Raw genomic sequence first — 19405 nt, 5'->3', positions numbered from 1 at the left:
CCAATGATTGGATTATAGCAATGGTAAGTTTTTAACAGTCCTGTACTAATCACCAGCTGATCTTTAATACAGGCCTCTTATGTTGTACACAAATGGAATTTCCATGAAAGGGGTATTAGTGATAGCTATGTAGCAGAATTAAAAGAACTTAATGAGCACCCAGACTCAATTACATTCTGAATTACCCTCTCATCAAAGCATGGAATTAGTGAGGCAGAGTTTGGGGAAATGCCACTGAGGCAGTCTGTATTCAATCAGACTTTGCTGATAAGGGTTTTCATACAGTTTTTTTTAAACCAAATTAATCAGCACATTTACATATGGCTAAGCTAATGAAAATCTACTTCTTTCAAAAAGCTAATGTTCCAATTACTTTTTGGAAACCAATTTTTACATGACTTTAAGAAGTTCTAATAAATGCTGCTGTACCTAAGTGTTATATTAGTCCCAGATCCTACTCTAGACAAGTAAGAAATGTCCAAGTTCGGTTAACATATGCTTCATTAAATCGGTTCACCCACAGGAAAAATAAATCACTTTCAAATAAATTGTAGAATGTTATATGAGAGACCAAAGTCATGCCGATTTCTGAAGATCTTCAGAACAAATGTGAGTAATGCTCAAAATACATAGAGCAGTTCCTTTGCATAATTGCTTCTTGGTGTTCATAAATTCTGTTTGTGGTAGCTTTTGTAAGTGACGTTTTACTGGGGTTATAATTTCCCTATATTTTTTTTAATTTCCTAGAATTGTTTCTGCCCACTCATAAGAACATACCCCTGCAAAATGCAGTAAGTTCATTTGTTGTATAGTTACTGCAGGTACAGTACATGTCTATATGAGTTGTGCTAATGCATTCCCCTCTGGCGGCACCTTCTACCTGTGAATATCACTGTACCAGCACTGACCATCTTCTCGGAAATGGACTGTCCAGACTGTGCCTATAAATATGAAAACTGTCCACTACACCTATACCTCCAACTGCTAACACCCATCCATTTTCTAACCACTTTATCTAATACAGGATCATGAGGGACAAGAGGGACATGAGGGATGTCCATCCCGACCAGCAACAGGCACAAGGTAGGATACACCCTGGATGGGGTGCCAGTTTCATCCAGTTCCAACTTTTACTCTGCATTACAGAAATTACAAACTCATCACTCGTATTGCATTCCTGCACTGATCACTACAGAAAATCACATCACAGGTACCTTTTGGGAATTTTCTATTATGCTGCCTGCTTGGTGTTAGTGAATTGTTATCCCTACCTTACATACTATGAATGCCCCAAAGAAATATCAAGCTCTATGTTTGCTTTACTTTGTGATTTATTGCAATTTCATCTATAGCGAGAGTTTATAACATACCATTACATACAATTGTATTATTAGCCGTACAAAATAGTAATAGTTTATTGCTTTTTACCTTAAACTCTGAGCATAATGATCTGTGGTGGACTCCCTAATATTCCCGTTTGCAGCCTACTGGATAACTACGCAATTACATTGTTTTCCCAGGCCAGAGCTGTGCTGCTGTTTGTCGAAGCCCTGAAGTGTGCCTCTCCCATGGAGAGGAGAAATAATGCCACTGATTGGGTTTCCCATCAAGAACTGTAAACACTCAGAGGGCTCAGTTAAGGTACCAGCCTGAGCAGTAATGAGAAATTAGAGTGAGATCAATAGTGATTAGAAATGCAACTGGGAGCTCCTTGATGAAGGTTTGAGCCGTCAGATTAAACACGTTCACCACATCTCTAATTATCTCGATCTGCGGACCCTTTGCTTAAGGTTAAAGGCGTGTAATGGAGTGGTTAGGCAAGTTGATTTGATTTGACTCTGTGTCAATGCTCTCATACTGCAATCACTTCGAATGGCTGGGGCTCCAATCCTGCCTTCATTTCACCATTCAAATAATAGACAGCCTGAATATATGGCTTTGTTATAAAACAGGTTACAGCCTCCCACCCGCAGAAAACAGCAAAATGGTCACACATTGTGCTACATCCAATCAAAGCACTTTAAAGAGATTTCTCACCTTGGCCAGAGCCGCTGAGGTGAAAACACTTATAAGCACAATCACAGTTGTAGCTACTCAATAGGCACATCTTTTACCTGTTGAAGAGGTTGTTCCTGCTGACCATGCGCAGGAAGCCGGTGGGGTCGGTGACAGAGTTGAGCTTGTTGTTGAGCTCCTCAAACTGTTGATCCAGCAGGTCACCGGCTTCGCTCTCTGTTTCACTGCTGGAACAGGCCCTGCTGAAGACAGGGAACCATCATGAGCCATCAGCCAGAAGCAGCACTGTGCTGCACAAATGCATATGTTCAGCGACCAACTTGTAGCACATTACTGCATATCACCAAAATAGCAGTCTTCTCTTCCCAAAGCAGAGGAGGTAAAGATGATATGCTTGTCAGAATCCATTACTTAAGACCACACAAAATGGAAATGCTTTTAGCCAGAGTATGGATTTCCCAGATTGTTTCTGAAGGCAAATAACAAGCTTAATTCCTAAAAAAACAAACTTGGTTTCAAAAGCTTCTGCAAATTAAACTTACATGTTCCTGTTCTTCTCAACCATGTTTTTTTGTGTTTGACTGAGTTGGTAAAGCTAGACTGAATGGTAAATGGACAAGCAGGTCTCACCTTGACAAACAGGGGTGAATACAATTTTAAACCTTTCGGAACAACATTCAGAAAAGGATTTAAAATCCTGTCTGCATATGATGTATGTTATTGCTGCAGTTGTTGATGAAGCTACAGTGTAGCATGGTGATAGCCCACTGCTAACTCACAGTCTTAGCGTACTAGTAAATGTCATTTTATCTCATAAACAGGACCGAAGTACCACTTCTCCCCGTTTACAGGTCTTATCGTACCATAGATGTCAATTTCAAATAATCATACTCTTCTACACAACCATGCTAAACAGCTGACATACTTCAACATCCTGTGCTTTGCTACGTAATCATTAAATCTTACCATAGTACAGTGACAAAATCCTCTACATAAGTTTTCAAAACCAAACAATAGATATAACTATGATTAGAAATTTTTGCATGTTTACATATTTGTGATTGACAAAATACCATATATTGTAATACCAATCACAAAAGCAAAACACCTTCCATTTTTCTCTGCACTGCCAACAAGTTTTTGCCAGAAATGCCAGTTGTGTGCATTTTCCCATTTCAGCTCACAGCTTTGATTCTCATGACCACACAAAGGGGAGTGTGGAAATCCAAATGCTGGCACCCCTCCAACCTGCTCACCCTTGAGCCACTTGTCTTTTGACACGTTACAGGAAACACATCCCTGTACGAGGACGATTAGCACTGCAAGGATCACTGAGTTGCTGAGAATGAGGACAACCCTGGCCATTTTAACTCTAGTGGTGAGATACCACCAAGGGGGAATCTCAGTCACAGTCGGCTAGTAACATTACCAGGCACAAACTGGTGATATCACATAGTTCAGTCTGCAATCAAGCCAGCACTTTAGCTGGATGAGTAACTCAGGAACCCCCAAAACTCAACTTTTTTAACTAAATTGTTTTTGTTAAAATGACTTTGACACTTGCTAATTGCTTAAACTGCTGGTTTATAGACATTATCATGCTTTCAAAACAAACTAGCTATCAAAACATACAGTACTAGCTATATATTAAGTCCCATACTGAGTTTAAAGAAATTATCTTTATGAAGCAAAAATTACCAAAAATATAATGAGAGAGAAATCAATTTACAAATATAAAGCAAAAAAATGTCCAAATAATTAAACAGTAGAGCCAGAAGTGTGTGACTTCTGGTACCAGCTCCAGTCTCCATACAACACATGAAACAGCTCCTTACAGAGAGATGGCTGAGCTTATTTGCTCATCAAGCATATCCTCTCAGCATCTGTTCCCAATGGCCTGTGAATCTCTCCAGTGCTATGGCTCCCTGACTGCGTGCCCAGGGGAAGACAGTTGTGCTCTGTCATTTACATTTTACTGCAGTTTCTCTAAACTGACACTGAAGAGTGGAGAGGCAAGACACCAAAGCCTGGCATGTTCACTCTGCACAGTAACACTCTGGAGCACGTGTGTTCACTCTGCACAGTAACACTCTGGAGCACGTGTGTTCACTCTGCACAGTAACACTCTGGAGTCTGTGTGTTCACTCTGCACAGTAACACTCTGGAGCACGTGTGTTCACTCTGCACAGTAACACTCTGGAGTCTGTGTGTTCACTCTGCACAGTAACACTCTGGAGCACGTGTGTTCACTCTGCACAGTAACACTCTGGAGTCTGTGTGTTCACTCTGCACAGTAACACTCCGGAGTCTGTGTGTCCACTCTGCACAGTAACACTCTTGAGCACGTGTGTTCACTCTGCACAGTAACACTCTTGAGCACGTGTGTTCACTCTGCACAGTAACACTCTTGAGCACGTGTGTTCACTCTGCACAGTAACACTCCGGAGTCTGTGTGTTCACTCTGCACAGTAACACTCTGGAGCACGTGTATTCACTCTGCACAGTAACACTCTTGAGCACGTGTGTTCACTCTGCACAGTAACACTCTTGAGCATGTGTGTTCACTCTGCACAGTAACACTCTGCAGTCTGGTGAGAAATAACTGATAACTCTGCATGCTCTGCACTGTAGCACCCTTGAGCCTGTGTATTCACTCCATAGAGCAGTTGCAGAATCACACAATACCAGTAACTCAACTGGATAAGATGGAGCCACTCTACATATTCTTGAGTCATAATCAAGAAGAAAACATGAAGCGACCAAAGAAACACAGATTTTTAAAACAAACAAATATTCTGTTTAAAATAGTCTTGTGAAATGCATTTTCTGTAATCCTGAAATAACTGATCTCTTAGATCACCCAGAAAGGAATTACAGCAATCAGTACAAAATAAGTACAATATTGTTTTAGTTTTTAATTTAATGTGGTAACTAGGAGATCCATATAGTTTACTCATCTAATGTCAAAATATTAAATTAAATTCAATAATAAAAGACTGGCATTCCTTTCACAATGAATGTGCATTCAGAGCAGATGTGCAAAACTGTGTGATGTTCAGTTGGAATTTTGTATTAAATAAGATAGACTGTCCCCATTCGTCCTCACCCAAAGCAATGAAGACAGTAATTATACCAGATGATTTGTTCATCTGTAAATATGACTACAGTTATATTAAAAAGATCATAATGAAAAACCGAATGAACAGCCTTTCTAATATAATTGGGCCATTGAATCCTAAATGTAGGAACTCATGGGAAATACAGAATTGCTATATTCATTTTTGACATTGCTTGTTAAGTTCCTATTTATGAAATCCATTTTTTAATATTCTTTTACAAAAAGGTATTCATTGATTAGCAAGAGGCTGTACTTAAAAAAAAAATAAGAGTAGCAAAAACTGATAATGACCATTGGTTAGACTGATATAACAAAAACCAAGTGACCTGTAAGTTAAGTTTTAAAAGCTTTCAGGGCAACTGAGCATTTGTGTGGTTTTAAGATTTGAAATGTCCTTCAGTTCAGCATCAAATAAATAAAGATTATGATTTTAAATGCTTACAAACTAATAACTGCCTTAAGTGTTAAAAGCTGCTCCAATGTACTGACAAAACTCTTAAGCTGAATGCTGGCACAGCAATTACTGACTTTATTCAAGATGCTTCTTAAAGCACTTGAAGAATATTTTCTTTGCATGCACTGCATTCACAAAAGAAAAAAATTAAGGCTCAAAAGAGTTTTGTGTTTATAATAAGTCTTATGAAACATATAAGCAGGCTCTGACCAAAAGGCATTTTAATAAGATCACATACTGTAGCTCTGAATAAGCTCTGTCATTAAAAATGGAAAAAAAATCAATATCATCTCAAGAATGCCCATCTTTCAGAGAAAGCTTTAATAATCTGACTTAAGAGAAGAAGGAAAAGGCTGTAATTAAGAGCTCAAAGAACAATTATATTGTCTTCTTTGTTAATGAGTTTGGATGGTTTTGCTTCTCAGAATTATTTTTTTCCTTTTCCAATTTTAATCAGTAGCAAACCAATAGCAGGCTGAACTGCCAAAGCATCTTCGTGTTTAGGTTTCACATTACAGGCCCTCTCTGTTATGGTGATATGTTTCAAAGATTTCCTCAGCAGCCTTGAACACTTAGAAAGAATGCAAGACATTTATTATTCTTTTGTTTTATCCTGGTCTGCAAACACTAGTGGGTAATGGATCAAAGATAACATGCTATTTGCTGTGAGATTCAAACATTCTGGGGACTAAGATCAATTTGTATTGACCACTTTAGGAGACAAAATGGGAAACATGTATCTGTGAAAATTGTATATCTTTAATAAGTTTATAAATATATACAATTAACAACAAATAACTACAATAATCTTAGTGATTGCATAGTCATATATGGTGTAGTGGTGATTGATTTATTGTGTTAAGCAATTAATCCAGGCCAGCTGGCAGCCTGAAATGGACTTCCCAAACTATAATTTGTGTTTTGTTCAGTAATTGGTCACAAACCTCATTTTCTGTCATTTGCTCAGATTTCAAGTGTCTCATAAGGCAATTTCAGGGCAGTAAAACTCTGTGACAAACCCAGCCCATTATTCAAATCCACCACAGGCTCACTTTAAACTTTCACAATGCTTTGCTCAAGCAAAATACCCTCTGCCTAACTGTACTGATGGATTTAATATACCACACATGCAATTCATTTAGAACAGCAAAAGAACACAGTGCCACGAACAGCACAAAGCAAAAGCTTGTTTAGAAGTCTGATTTTGGCGACTTCATTAAGTAGATGGATTCATGGAACAGCACAAGCTCTACAATATTCTAGAAAATTTGCTAATTCATCTGGGAAGAAGTCAGGTCAGCAAAATCCCCCAAAAGATAGAGGCCAAGCTCATTTCTAAGAAATGAATATTTCAGTTTGTAAGAAGTTTTAATAATAAGACAAAGTTACAGAAAAGTGTATCTGAATACACAGAATGAGAGATATACATAATACCAATAATAAACCTTAACAATCAGGGGTAGAGCATTGCATACCTCTGGCATAAGATAATTCCAATAATGTATAAATGCTAATTAATCACCACTGATCTGCTTGCTTATTAAGACTTTTATCCATTTTTAAATGGATAAACACACCTGTGTTTGTTAGCTTTGATTTCTTATTTAAATGTGATGTCTCTGTTGATGTTACCACAATCCTACAACAACATTTTAAAGTACTTTAAGATTCTTCAACTGACTGCAGATTAAGAATAAGTTGAATACATTAGTCTTTCAACTTCGTTTCAGATAATAACACTTTCGTACAATACACATGTTCTTTGAGATATCCTATAGCAAAGTTGTTAGGTTTCTTTTTTTAACGAAATGCTTTCTTTTTTTCATACAATGCTCAGCCCTAATTACATTCAGTTAATGAGTAATTTACATGGGAAGATCAGCTTTGAGAAGAGTCAATTATCTTCCTAAAAATGGAAAGAGCTCAGTCACAAGGGGGAGTGAATATGTTCTGTGAATATGAATCTGAGGATAGACGACCCCCCTTTTATAATTTAAATACAATAAATATACAATCAGACAGGGAGAGTGTTTCTTTCCACTCTGCAGGATTTCCCCATCTGCTTTTCAATAGTTGCTTTGGCAAGTTGCCCACTAACAAAGGAAGGAAAAAAAACTAAAAAAAAATAGAAAATGGCTCTCACTATAAGTGTCTTTATCTACACATGAAACATGTTCCCTATGAGCAGTCTGACTGCAGAATAAATTAAATGGCTCAGGCACTGGTGGAGACTGTCACTCTCAGAAATCTCAGCAAAGATTTTCTTCTGTGTCAATATTTATTTTGTCCCATCATGCACATTACTTGGTAATGACATCACCGTCTGTGGCAGGGAGATAAAATCTTCCTTCTCGATGTTAGGAGCAGCAGGCTTCTGGATGAATTAAGTGTTTGTCTTCAAGGCGCCAACAGAACAGTTTAGTACATCTCAGGAAGACTATCTGTTGTCAATCACAATAAATGAAGAGGTGCCAAGTAAGCATGCCTCCCAGATCAAGAACTGGAGAAAGACCCTAGTCTGATTGACATCAAAAAGCCAGATGTCACAGGTTCAAGCAAGGGCTACTTCATTAGTTGATTCTCCAAGAAGGTGGCTCTCCACTGCCAAAAGTTGGAAGCAGCTTGCAAGTGAGAATCCTAGAGACTTCAGGTCTACAGTAATTTCTGAGAGGTGTGTTACTTGCAGTGATGTCAGAGATAATAATTAGGGACACGATTATGTCATGGAAGTGAATACTCTACTCTACACCTCTGTGGAACTGGGCTTACTATAGCACACACACCACCCATTGTCCACTGAGTGAATGAGCTTATTTTAGCTATTCATATGACTTTTATTTCTATGTGTAAAACAAGTTCACCCATAACTGTGAAGTAATATCTGTGTATCCTTACTGTGCCAAAATTTATTCCTAACAACAGCCGAAGCACAATAGCATCTGTTCATTTGAGTCATTTACTAACCCCGCGATGATATTTTTGGACGATCTCTATAGTGTCTGCATCCTGTTTTTCAAGCAGACATCCCTCTTGACAAATTTACATATATAGTGATGTGAGCTGATGGCCTGCATGCTACCGTCAGTGCATGACAGCTCAGATGCCCATCGTGGGCCCTGGGGAGATGTGTCTGGATCAGTAGAAGGCCACTACAGACTGAGAAAGTGATGAAACGGTTCTGATGTGCCACGCTGTGCTGTGCTTCTGGCTTTTACAGCTCCAGATGCAGCGTTTCTGCAGTGCCAAAGACTGAAGAAACACCAGACTGGGCAAAACAAAGCTGGTCGCAAATCAGAATCTGAATGTACAGATGAGGACTTAAACTGGAGTCAGAGGCTTTGATCACTTTTGGCACACACAGCCAAGCAATTCCCTGTCTTTATGTAGCAAACAGTGTGGTACAATGCCTTAAAAGTACCCACAAAAATGGCAATTTTTTATTTTCTCACAAATTAAAATCTGTTACTAGAGCTGACTTGTCTCTAGAACTACCGTCTAGCAAGAGGGTTGTGAATGTCTGTTACACTCCACCTTGACACCTTGACCACCTTGAAGCTGATTCCCCTTGACATCCTTTCAAGAACAGATTGAAGAGACCTTTACTTAAGCTACAGTCAAACAACTTAGTCTAGACAAATGGCTTCCTCGTGTTGTAACCGTTCCCATATCCCTTGGTTTTAATGAGAGGTCTGCTCAGAACACACTGAAGTCTTGTAATATAGATATGTCCACAGCATGTAAATTAACAGAGGAGCAGTAAAATAAAAATCCCTGGGTCCTGCAGGGGAAACACTGAAAAGGCTGACGGTGAATGTGTTCCATGCTTCAGCTCTTGTCCAGTGACTGACCACAGACACTGCCTCTTCTTGGCAGACCTGCTCGGACCCATGGGCTCACCTCCAGCAGCTGGAATGGAACAGCTGGTAAGATCTCACACCGACTGTAACCGCTTCCCAAGAGAGGCCAAGCTGCAATCATGGTCATATTTCACTTTAGAAGCTTCAGAATTACATTTAATAACTGTCTTATGATCCATTTCTAAATAGTTTTATAAATCATTATTCATACCTTAAAGACTAACTTCTGCAAATAGGATTTGGGGTTAAAGGTATGGCCCTGACTATGCAATTGACCTGTTATAGGCTTTTGACTTATTGCAACTTTTATCACTCTATTAATACTTTATTAACATATTCTGTCTATAAAAAGGATTTTCCACTTCTCATCTCAACTGTTACTGAGGTCTCTAGGAAAGGGCCCCGGCTTCCAAGACACAGTAGGTCAGTAACATGTACATCCAGCGGTCTGTAACTGTAACTGATGTATCGTTCCTGGCCCTGCTCCTTTAAAGCAGGGATATGCAGCAGCTGGGCAATATGTTGATTAAGAGAGCAGCGTGTGGGAGAGGAATGTGGAGTGAGCACACTGCAGGAGTCATCACGTGAGCAACCAGAGCAATTAGTCTTAAACCTTGTGAGCTAAATTGAGATAAAAGCCTGGTGAAAATGACATCACGACTCTAGAAATAATTTCTGGTGTCAAAGCCAGTGCTCTTCCTGATTAGATTTCCATTTTTTTTACGAAAACTCACAAGTCCTAAAGGACTCAGTGTTTCAGATATGTGATCAACAGATATACAGTATGTTTAAACAAAACCTGGGTTTCTTACCTCAGCGGCTGGTGATTGGAGCCCTTGCATTACAATCTAGAGGGCTGTCATGTGTATATCAAGAATATGAACATGAAGATTTCAGAGGAAGGTTTGAGATAGAAAAAAACAAAAGACAGGGTTAAGTCCCTGGCTTTTCAGGTCATGATCTTGGAGCTGGATGTGCTAGTTCTGGCGCAGGGGAGAGCCTGTATAAATCACTCCTGTCTCAGTCTTGTGTGTTTGCTCCTCTGCCTTGTGCTCTCTGCCACTGCTGCCAATTAAGAGTTTGTTTCTGCAGCCACAGGAGATGCTGAGGACTGGGGCCTTTCCACCTCTGAACAGCCTGCGTTTTAAATCACACAAAACAAAACCAGTCCCTTGTGCTGCTTCTGGCTAAGAAACCAAGAGTTCTCCTCCCAATGGGATATCTATAGAAATGGTTCAATTCTGTCACATGGAACAGCCAAAGTTATAAATATAACAGCACATAGAGTGCTATGGAACACAATAAAGCCAACATCTGCGGTTTAGAGTGAGATACTTAAAATATTTTTAAAGATTCAACTGAGCTGTAAGAGAAATGCATTTTATAAGGAGTTTTGGACAGAACGGCAAGGACTAACTATGTGCCTTCCCATGCTCAATACAAATCCGGGTAACCAGTGTTCCTGCTGATGTCTGTCCACCTACTGTAGCCAGCTGTTCCCCAGGATTACTCCTGCACCTGCCTCCAGCTGCACAATTTCCTACCTGAAATCCTGTTGTCTCCAATAGCTCCCCTGTGACCTGATCCTGCAATCTATTAAGGCATTTATGAACCTAATCGAATGGCTGCAGCTTTTTGCCTGTCAAATTTGACCAGCTAACGCACTTTGGACTGCAAATCTAAATAAGCCCATCACAGATTTTCAAAGCACATATCCCCGTTGACAAATCTTAATCTGCACTACAAAGACGTCTGCTGTATAACTGTATAAAAGTTGTGATCAGCCAAAGCCCTACTTAATCTCTTAACTGTGTATCTTATAGCTGTTGACTCAAAACATTTTTATCTACAAATCAATACTGCTTTCATCCAACTACCCACTTGGCACATACTTTAATGCCTGACTGAAAGAATTGTGCTTTATCATAGCTATACAGTATAATGCATCGCTTGATCAAGGACTCTTTGTTTAACACTACACAAACACTATGTAAACATACTGTACAACAGTGTGTTTTCTCTGCACAGCATCTAGGACACCTCCGTTTTTTCCATGTTTGTTTACGCAGTCCCGCTGGATATTGATTTCCAGAGCCCCGCTGGTCCAGGAGATGGCCGTGTTTATTAGTCCTGGAGCAGTGATGTATTCCAGTCACAGAAGAGGAAAATTAGGGTTTTCACTGGTGAATGGATGGGGTTTTGGAGGTGGCATATTGCACCTAGCCAAGCGGAAACACATTTATAGCATCCCATCGAAGCACTAAATGATCCTTTAATACAGCAGGATTAAACCAGTCAGCTCACAGAGAAATTAATCTCCCACTTGATTAACAGATTCGCAAAGGTGAAGATAGAAGCTAAATTGTAATAAAATAATTCCTTCTTTTTTGAACTATTATGGCCCAGCTTCCTTTGACATCTATCAAGAAAATTCACTTATGGTCACAGCAAAGCACAGAAAAGGCTAATTGTCTTATTGCTTATCATAAAGGAGAAGGTACATGGTCTATAACACACACACACAACCCGATTCTTAAGCCGAGTCTGTATTCAGTGCAGCTCTACCTGCTGAAGGTGTAGGAAGCAGAGATACTTCTGCTTGAGATAGCATTGCTATCTCTACAGTATGTGTAACAATCAGCTGCTATTTAAGAATGTCCATCCTTCTTTTACTCCATAGTTTTGATAATAATATTAATTTAATTGGTCATTCCAAGTCACTGGGAACAGTTATTTCCTTTTTTTGCTGAGGAGTACTATACAGTACATTATTAAAGGGAAATTTGTGGTTTTCCCAAAATATAACGTGATAAAAATATATTGTGATATTTTTTCATTTGTATTTATAACTTTAAATAACACACCCTATTTTTTTCCTACCATAGTTTTTCTTGGCATTTTTGTATTGCAGTAAAGGTTAAAGTCTAGGCTAATCTCTTTTCAAGAGGTCACTCACACAGCATAGTTTTGCCCACAGTGGAGGTGGTGTGAAAGCTGCCCTTGCCCTCTTCCAGGAAAAACATTTAAAAATAAAATAGGTGGTTTGGCTTTCCTGCTCCCTGTAGTATCAGGGTCATTACTGCTGTGTTACCACATTGGGCATTGATAGTCAACTGCTTAGCGTTTCACTTGCTGGAAAGCAGCGAAAGGTTGCACTTTGAATCTGTTCCATTATGCTTAGGATAAGGATACAAACTTGGAACACACAGCCACATACGCAGTAAAGTCTGTTGGCGTCATGCTTACGACTTCCAGGAAGTCCCATGTTATCCTGTTTGTAAACCTTGACAACTACAGCTTGTGGTGCAATAGCTGGCAAAAACACATGTCCTTTTCTGAAACGGGGGCCTGTGGAACTGAATGGTATTGTGGGGGGAATCTTCAAGATCACCATGCTCTGGTTTAGAGAGCTACCCCATAGGAGATGTGTAAGTCTACAATACTTCGTCTAAATGTCAGTACTTGTGTTCAACTTGTGCAGCTTGTGTAACCTATCTGTATGCAAATATGAAATACACAATGACTATATCTGAAGAACTACACTCAAGTAGTAGCAACTGAGGGACCTCCTCAGACTCAGAAGATGTCATATCTATTCTGATGGTCTTAGAGCCTTTCTGGAAACTGCTCATGGACACTCTCTCATGGTAGTGCAGGGAACACTTAGCATTCGACTGACACCTTGCTGGAATGATTGAGAGACAGATGCATTTATAGTTTATAGCAAATATTTAAAGACTGTGACCTAGAGCTTGAAAACTCGAAAAACTCAAATTATTACTCTAACAGTACTTGTTGTAGCAAGTGTCTTGGATGAGTACGGGATGCAGATAGGTGAATTAGTGTAATCAGTAGCTCCTGCTAAGGTATTAAGGTAGGGAAGTTATAGCTTTCTAAGCACGATCTGGCTTCTTCAATTGCTGTTAAAATGTCTTCTTGCTGGAGGTGTTTGGTGAGGGCTTGTCTCACTACTCAAATAAATGCTCCAAGTGATGAAGCAGTAGAAAAAAAAAGATCTTGGCTTTAGGCTACAAATACAGTACACTCTCTGCCTCTCTACGATCACCCATGGTGAAAAAAGCTAATGGATTTTCCAGTGCGGGCTTATAGTAATGCTGCACAGGTTTGTTAGTGGGAGCTAAAATCTCATCCCAAAGTGAAAGAATGGATTTGTGCTGTTTGTACTTGCCTACTGGGACTGCCCCGTCTGCAACAGTAATATAGATGTGCAGTGGAGATTTGTACTGTGTGATGAACTGGAGAAAGGATCATCCTGTCCCTTCTGCGGAAAAACAGCTTTCACCATGGATTATGAGTCTGGGTCCCTGAATGCCACCTCCTCTGTCAACACAATGGAGACTCCAGGCTGGAGTTCCGTGGAAAGATTATTCATTTACTTGGATGGGGTTTCCAGGGAAAAGGGGGACCACATGGCTGCATGTACAGTATACTTTTACAGCATGTGATTTTAAAGTTCCACTTAACCTGAAAAATATTAATGTGCAAATTCAGCATTCTACTCTTGCACATTTTATTGGTGCTTTATGACTTTGTGAAATAAACCTTTAATGATCAATGTTAATGATTTGGTCTGGAGAGTCATTATGAATTAGGTTTTACACATAAGCTTAATAAACACACCAAGTAAATATTTGTACTGTAACTGCAAAAAAACAGCAATTAAATAAACACTAAACATCAATATTTACAATAAGTGCTTTATGAACATTTATTGTTGTTATTCCTCTCCAGGGTTAATTAAGCAACAGTACTCAAATCTGGAATGCTTAATTTAGAAGTGAATGTACTTCCTTTTAAGGGCATATTTAAAATCCTATTCTGGGAAACATGGAGTCATATGGTCATCCATAGGTTAGAATGAAACTGGCTGAACAGTTTAACACTGATAATTCAGAATAATGCCTGCAGACATCGGGATTGATTAACTGGTGGAGACTGGTGAAGTGGGAAAATGAAAAACTAATCTGTCTGAAGTGCTTACACAACCATGTTTTATTAGTCTGTCTTAATCTTATGATTGGAACTGAGTGCAAACACAGTACTTGAATAATTGTTTGTGCAATCATTGTCTGCTAGCCTTCAAATTAAATCTCTCTTTCTCTACCCATGAGGGGTGGTGTCCTTGTCATCTTAATAATGATGCCAGAGGACCTGCTGTTAGTGGTTGAGCTCTGAATGTGTAGATGGCACAGCTAAGGCAACGTACAGGTGTTCATCCAGGTATATTTCAAAACAAAGACTCCCCCTGCAGCTGAAACCTCTGCTTCCTACTTCCCAAATTCAGAAGAGAAACGGCCAGGCCTTGAGCCCTTGACTTGCACCCCTCACCTGGTGTAGTAGGAGTCGACGCCCAGCGCCTCACGGACATTGGCAATGTGCTGCTCTAGTGTGGAGCTGTTGGCACTCTGAAGGCTGATACTGCTCGTCTCATGGAAATCTGTGCCACCTTCGACCAGCCCGTCCCCCAGGTACACCTCATGGAACTTCAGGATCCCTGGAAGGGGAAATAAGATCACCTGTCTCTGAGAGGAAGTGCTTGAGCTCGGTGCAGTACAAAAATTCAAGAATTAATTACAATAATGTGCTTTACTGAGCTTCCCAGGTTCCACAAGTCTACAGTCTAGCAGCTTTTGAAAGAAATCATCAAAAGCACTAGACTTCAGAAAGAGGACTGAGGTAGCCACTGAGGACCTACTTGGGTCAGCTAACCCACCTGCACAGGTCAGAAGCCACTGATCAGTACAGGACAGCTGCAAGACCTGCTGGACTATTGTTTTCAGGAACCAGACTTTGGGAACCAATCAACAAACAAAGGAGCTTCTCAAAAATTAATGTGCTGAGCATCATTACATGTAGTAAGAACTATGGTATGTAAGCAAAATATCGTTATTTAGATTCATTCTATACTTTCATTTGAAAGTGAAATTACATTTTTGAATTACAATTTTTGCCACCATGGTATTGCTGATGTAGAATCAGTCCCGAGAAGAGCACCCATATACATTCCATGGGCTAAATGGAATGTCTAACAATGACATCTGAAGGAACTGAACCTTGAACAGAGATGACTATGATGGGACCTGAATTTTGAATCCTCAAAATTATTGACACGTTCAACCAGATGATTTCTTCAGAATGTATAGTGAAGCACCAGAGGGTGCAAGTGGAGACTATACGATAGTGCATTTACAAAAGAGCGGGAGGCACTTCTTCATCCAAAGGATGTTGGAGTGTGGAATAAGCCAGACACGATTTTGGTTTCTATCAAGTAATGGCTGGATGAGATCCTCAGATCAATTAACTACTAACTACCAAATAGCCTCCTCTCATTTGTAACCTTACAGATATTCAAAATTAGAAGCTAAAAGCCGGCTGTGTTTGTCTGCAAAATGTAATGTGGTATTGAGCTGTAGTCTGTTTCATATGTGCACAAAATTGCAGGCCAGAGCAGAAATGATGCGAAGTACACTATTGCCATCTCAAAAAAGCACTAGACTACAGCTCTCAAAAAACAGACATGCTTTTCTAAATCCACAGACGTGGATTTCTAAATCCCTTAGAACTGTAATGCAGACCACAAAAACAAAGCCTGCTTTGAACGCTGCATCTATTTGACCTCAAAGTCATTTTTAAGCCACTGCCATTAAACATCGAAGGGAAGTGGATTAGGTTGATTTGGGGAATCCGTTTTTTTTTATCAAACTGAGCTGCATGGCTGTGTAACACACCTCTGAATAAAAACATTACAGAGAAGAGCCAACTTCTGAGTAGCTGTTTTGTTAACACCCCGTGCCCAAGGAGCAGGTGGTGCCCTCATCCCAGGCTGTGCCAGCTGCTGAGTGCAGCCTGATGGTAGAGCTGCTTAGCACAGGATAGGAGGGACTGGGAATGGGGATTGCAGTCAAGGGATGGCTGCTGTCTGGACATCTGCAGGGCCTCCTGCGAAGAGGTGGGCATCTGCAGCACTAGCCACTGCAAGCATGGTTAGTGCCAGACCTTCCCTGGGACCTGCAGTGACCTCTGCCATCTGGCAGGGGCAGGAAGAGAGAATTAATGACCGGCTAAGCAACACATGGTTTCAGTGGGTTCTGTGTGCGGGTCTTTAACTCCTTTTCTGTTCTGATCTAACTGTGAATAATCCAGTGTTTCTGAACCTGATGATCTCATCGGTAATGGAGATGAGGTCAGCAAAGTCCACCTTCACATAAAACAGCCTATTACCTTGGCCTGAAACAGATCTGAGTGGTTTTCATTTCAATGCATAGGGTGATTCATCCTCCAGGCTGTTTCTCCCAGGTGTCAGTCAATATAAATTAAATGAGCTAAAAGCCCTAAACTAGTAATTTGACACATTAAGACAAAATAATACTATTAATAAGAAGAACAAAAAGTGTGTGATTTTTATAATATTGTTTCTTTTGCTTTATGTTTCACATATTCAAACAATACCAAAAGCATAATATTTCTATTTGTTCATCTGGAAATCTTTAAGGTCCAGTTGATATGTGGCTTCATAGCGGGTATGCTGGAGCAGAGGGTGAACAGTTTTTGATTAATTTCATACAGCAGTACTACACTAATGGTGTATTTGAAATGACTGTGCAGCAGAGTTTATGGATGCACAGTTCTCTCCCTAGTCTCACTATATAACAGTGTCACTGAAATGACTAATTATTATTGCTTTTATTGTTATTATATTGCACCAACTCATATGTAATGATAATAGTCATGGAAACCGCATTGCCCGGTCACTGTTCATCCACATTATAAATGACATCAGATAAAAAAATGACCTTCTAGTAATTGAAGATGGAGAGAAAGCAATCTCAATCTCAGAGAGCAATCTGTAAGTTCAGTCCAGCACACTGTACACTGGAGTCAGTCTCGCTCGGGAACACAGCTGTTTTCAATTGCTGGTTTTCTGACTTTTTCAGGATATATTTTAGGAGATGATTTTTCAACAGAATTTCCCTTGCATGCCCCATACAGACCCATAGAGGAAGTGCCCTGATGCCTCTGAATGTGAAAGGTAAAACCTAAAAAAGGACCGTCTCTTTGGGTAATTACTTGAGGTTAAAATCTCACTGCTGTCACTACCATGTCTGCTTTTGTGAACAAGTATGTGTCCAAGAGGCTGCTGCCTGTCTGATGTCTTTTCTACTTCTCTTGCAGCTTATGGACAAATATCCACTTCAAGTGCTTCTATCATATCAAGGTTGGAGAAGAGTGTTACACAACAACTGTGATTTAAGAACCCTTTGACTTGCTCTTTACTTGCTGATTGTTTTACAATGTCATATGCACTAGAAGCGATCTACTGTGATGGACTGAAGTCCGATCCAGACAGTACTCTAGGCTCCTACCTGGACAGGCTCCAGCTCCCCCGTGACCCTATGCTGGATGAAGTCATTAGAAAATGAAAGGATGGATGGTAAGCGATAAGTGATCTACTTTGAAATACATTGGGGAAAGGTTCTGAAGTGGCTCAACCAAGTAACAGCACACATAGTCAGAATGCAGGATGTGCCCTATGGTCCAGACTTTTTAAGTCTGAGCCTGGGTCATGCCATTATGAGCTGACTGTAACTGGGATTCCCCAAGTGACAGTACACAGTGAGGGGAAAGTTCACCAGAGTTTAGATTGTGGAAACTCCTCTATGGACCTGTTTGATGCCAACTGCCTTGCAGCAATGTCGCTCTTCGACTCTTCCAACTCTTCCAACTCTCCCCAAAAAAGTGCAGGGATCTTGCAGTTTGTCAAGGACCTCTGTCAGGTGGGTGTGACACAGAAGGATCTGCTTGATTCCTAATTCTCTCCATATGGTAAAGGAGCAGAGAAGTTGAGTATGAAATAGAAATAATGACTGGTTTTAAAGATAGATAGATACTTTATTGATCCCGTGAGGGAAATTGCAGAAAAAAAAAGGAGCTCATGTCGTCATTTACGATTTTAAGAGATGCTCAAAAATACAAGTGGATTTTAGCAATCTGACTTGTAATATCCTCGGTCTTAAAATCTATCACTGATAGATGTTAAAGGTTAACTATTGACAAAGGGGTTTTGACACACCAGGTGTGCGATGAGAACAGAAGAACGTATGGTCACACGCTGAGAACAGCGAGACTGACTGCACATGCCCTCTGGGCCTGGCACAGCCAGAAGCAGTGAAGCAGGTGGCATCGTGCTTTCTGTTAATTTGTTGCTTTATTCATTCCTTTGAACAGCATCCAAAAACATGCACTATTGGAATAGAAAAGATATAGAAAAAAAGTCTAATAAAGAGATAAAGCTAACAATAAGGCTTGAAATTCAGTCTGTTCTCACAGAGCAAGGCAGATACTGTAGAGTGCCAAGTGTGTCCAGCTATCAAGACAGCACAGGGTGTACCACCTGGATCAGTTACAGGATGCAGCTCAGAGATCAGCTCGGATATAAAGATCCCTGTTGCCCCATGCTTTTCAAAACAGGACCAGAACAAATATCCATATGTTTGATCTTTTGCAATTATACTACTCAACAGCAAGAAAAAGCATGGAGTTTGTTGTATAGGGAGCTGGTCAGCAATTGAGAAGGCTTGAAAAAACATTCAAACAAAGATGTTCAGGATAATTTCTTCTGCGAAAGCTATATTGTGTTTTAAGAAAGATTAAGAAACTGAATCTATTTTGTTTTGAACAAAATAAGCAACATTTGTTCACAATTTGGGATTTGTTTTAATTATTTAACTTTTTGAACATTCAAAAGGAAGTAAAACAGTTGGTGACTTTTGGACGGCTAATTCTACTTAAAGACTTCATGGTGTCTGGAACAAACTACCCATCTTATTGAGGCTGACAATCTGGGATCACTCACAGACTGGTTGGATGACATTCTTCAGACTCAATCAGATGAGCATGATCAGACCAAAGTCTTTCTCTTGTTTATATCTTTTTAATATT

The 19405-nt window shown here is 39.9% G+C and overlaps 1 protein-coding gene across 1 annotated transcript in view; it reads right to left on the bottom strand.

The window, feature by feature from the left end:
• ttc28 (tetratricopeptide repeat domain 28) overlaps positions 1-19405 on the bottom strand; it is a 164120-nt gene that overhangs the window by 27476 nt on the left and 117239 nt on the right. The window contains exons 10-11 of the mRNA XM_088935464.1: positions 14795-14960; positions 2115-2258 (exon numbers count right to left, since the gene is read on the bottom strand). Of these exons, the coding sequence (XP_088791590.1) occupies positions 2115-2258; positions 14795-14960 (310 nt within the window). The remainder of the gene's footprint in view (positions 1-2114; positions 2259-14794; positions 14961-19405) is intronic.

The sequence above is a fragment of the Atractosteus spatula genome, chromosome 17 (assembly GCF_055471065.1).
Source record: "Atractosteus spatula isolate fAtrSpa1 chromosome 17, fAtrSpa1.hap1, whole genome shotgun sequence".
NCBI lineage: Eukaryota > Metazoa > Chordata > Actinopteri > Semionotiformes > Lepisosteidae > Atractosteus > Atractosteus spatula.
The sequence above is the reverse complement of the archived record's forward strand: the minus strand, read 5'-3'. Positions and strand labels throughout refer to the sequence as shown.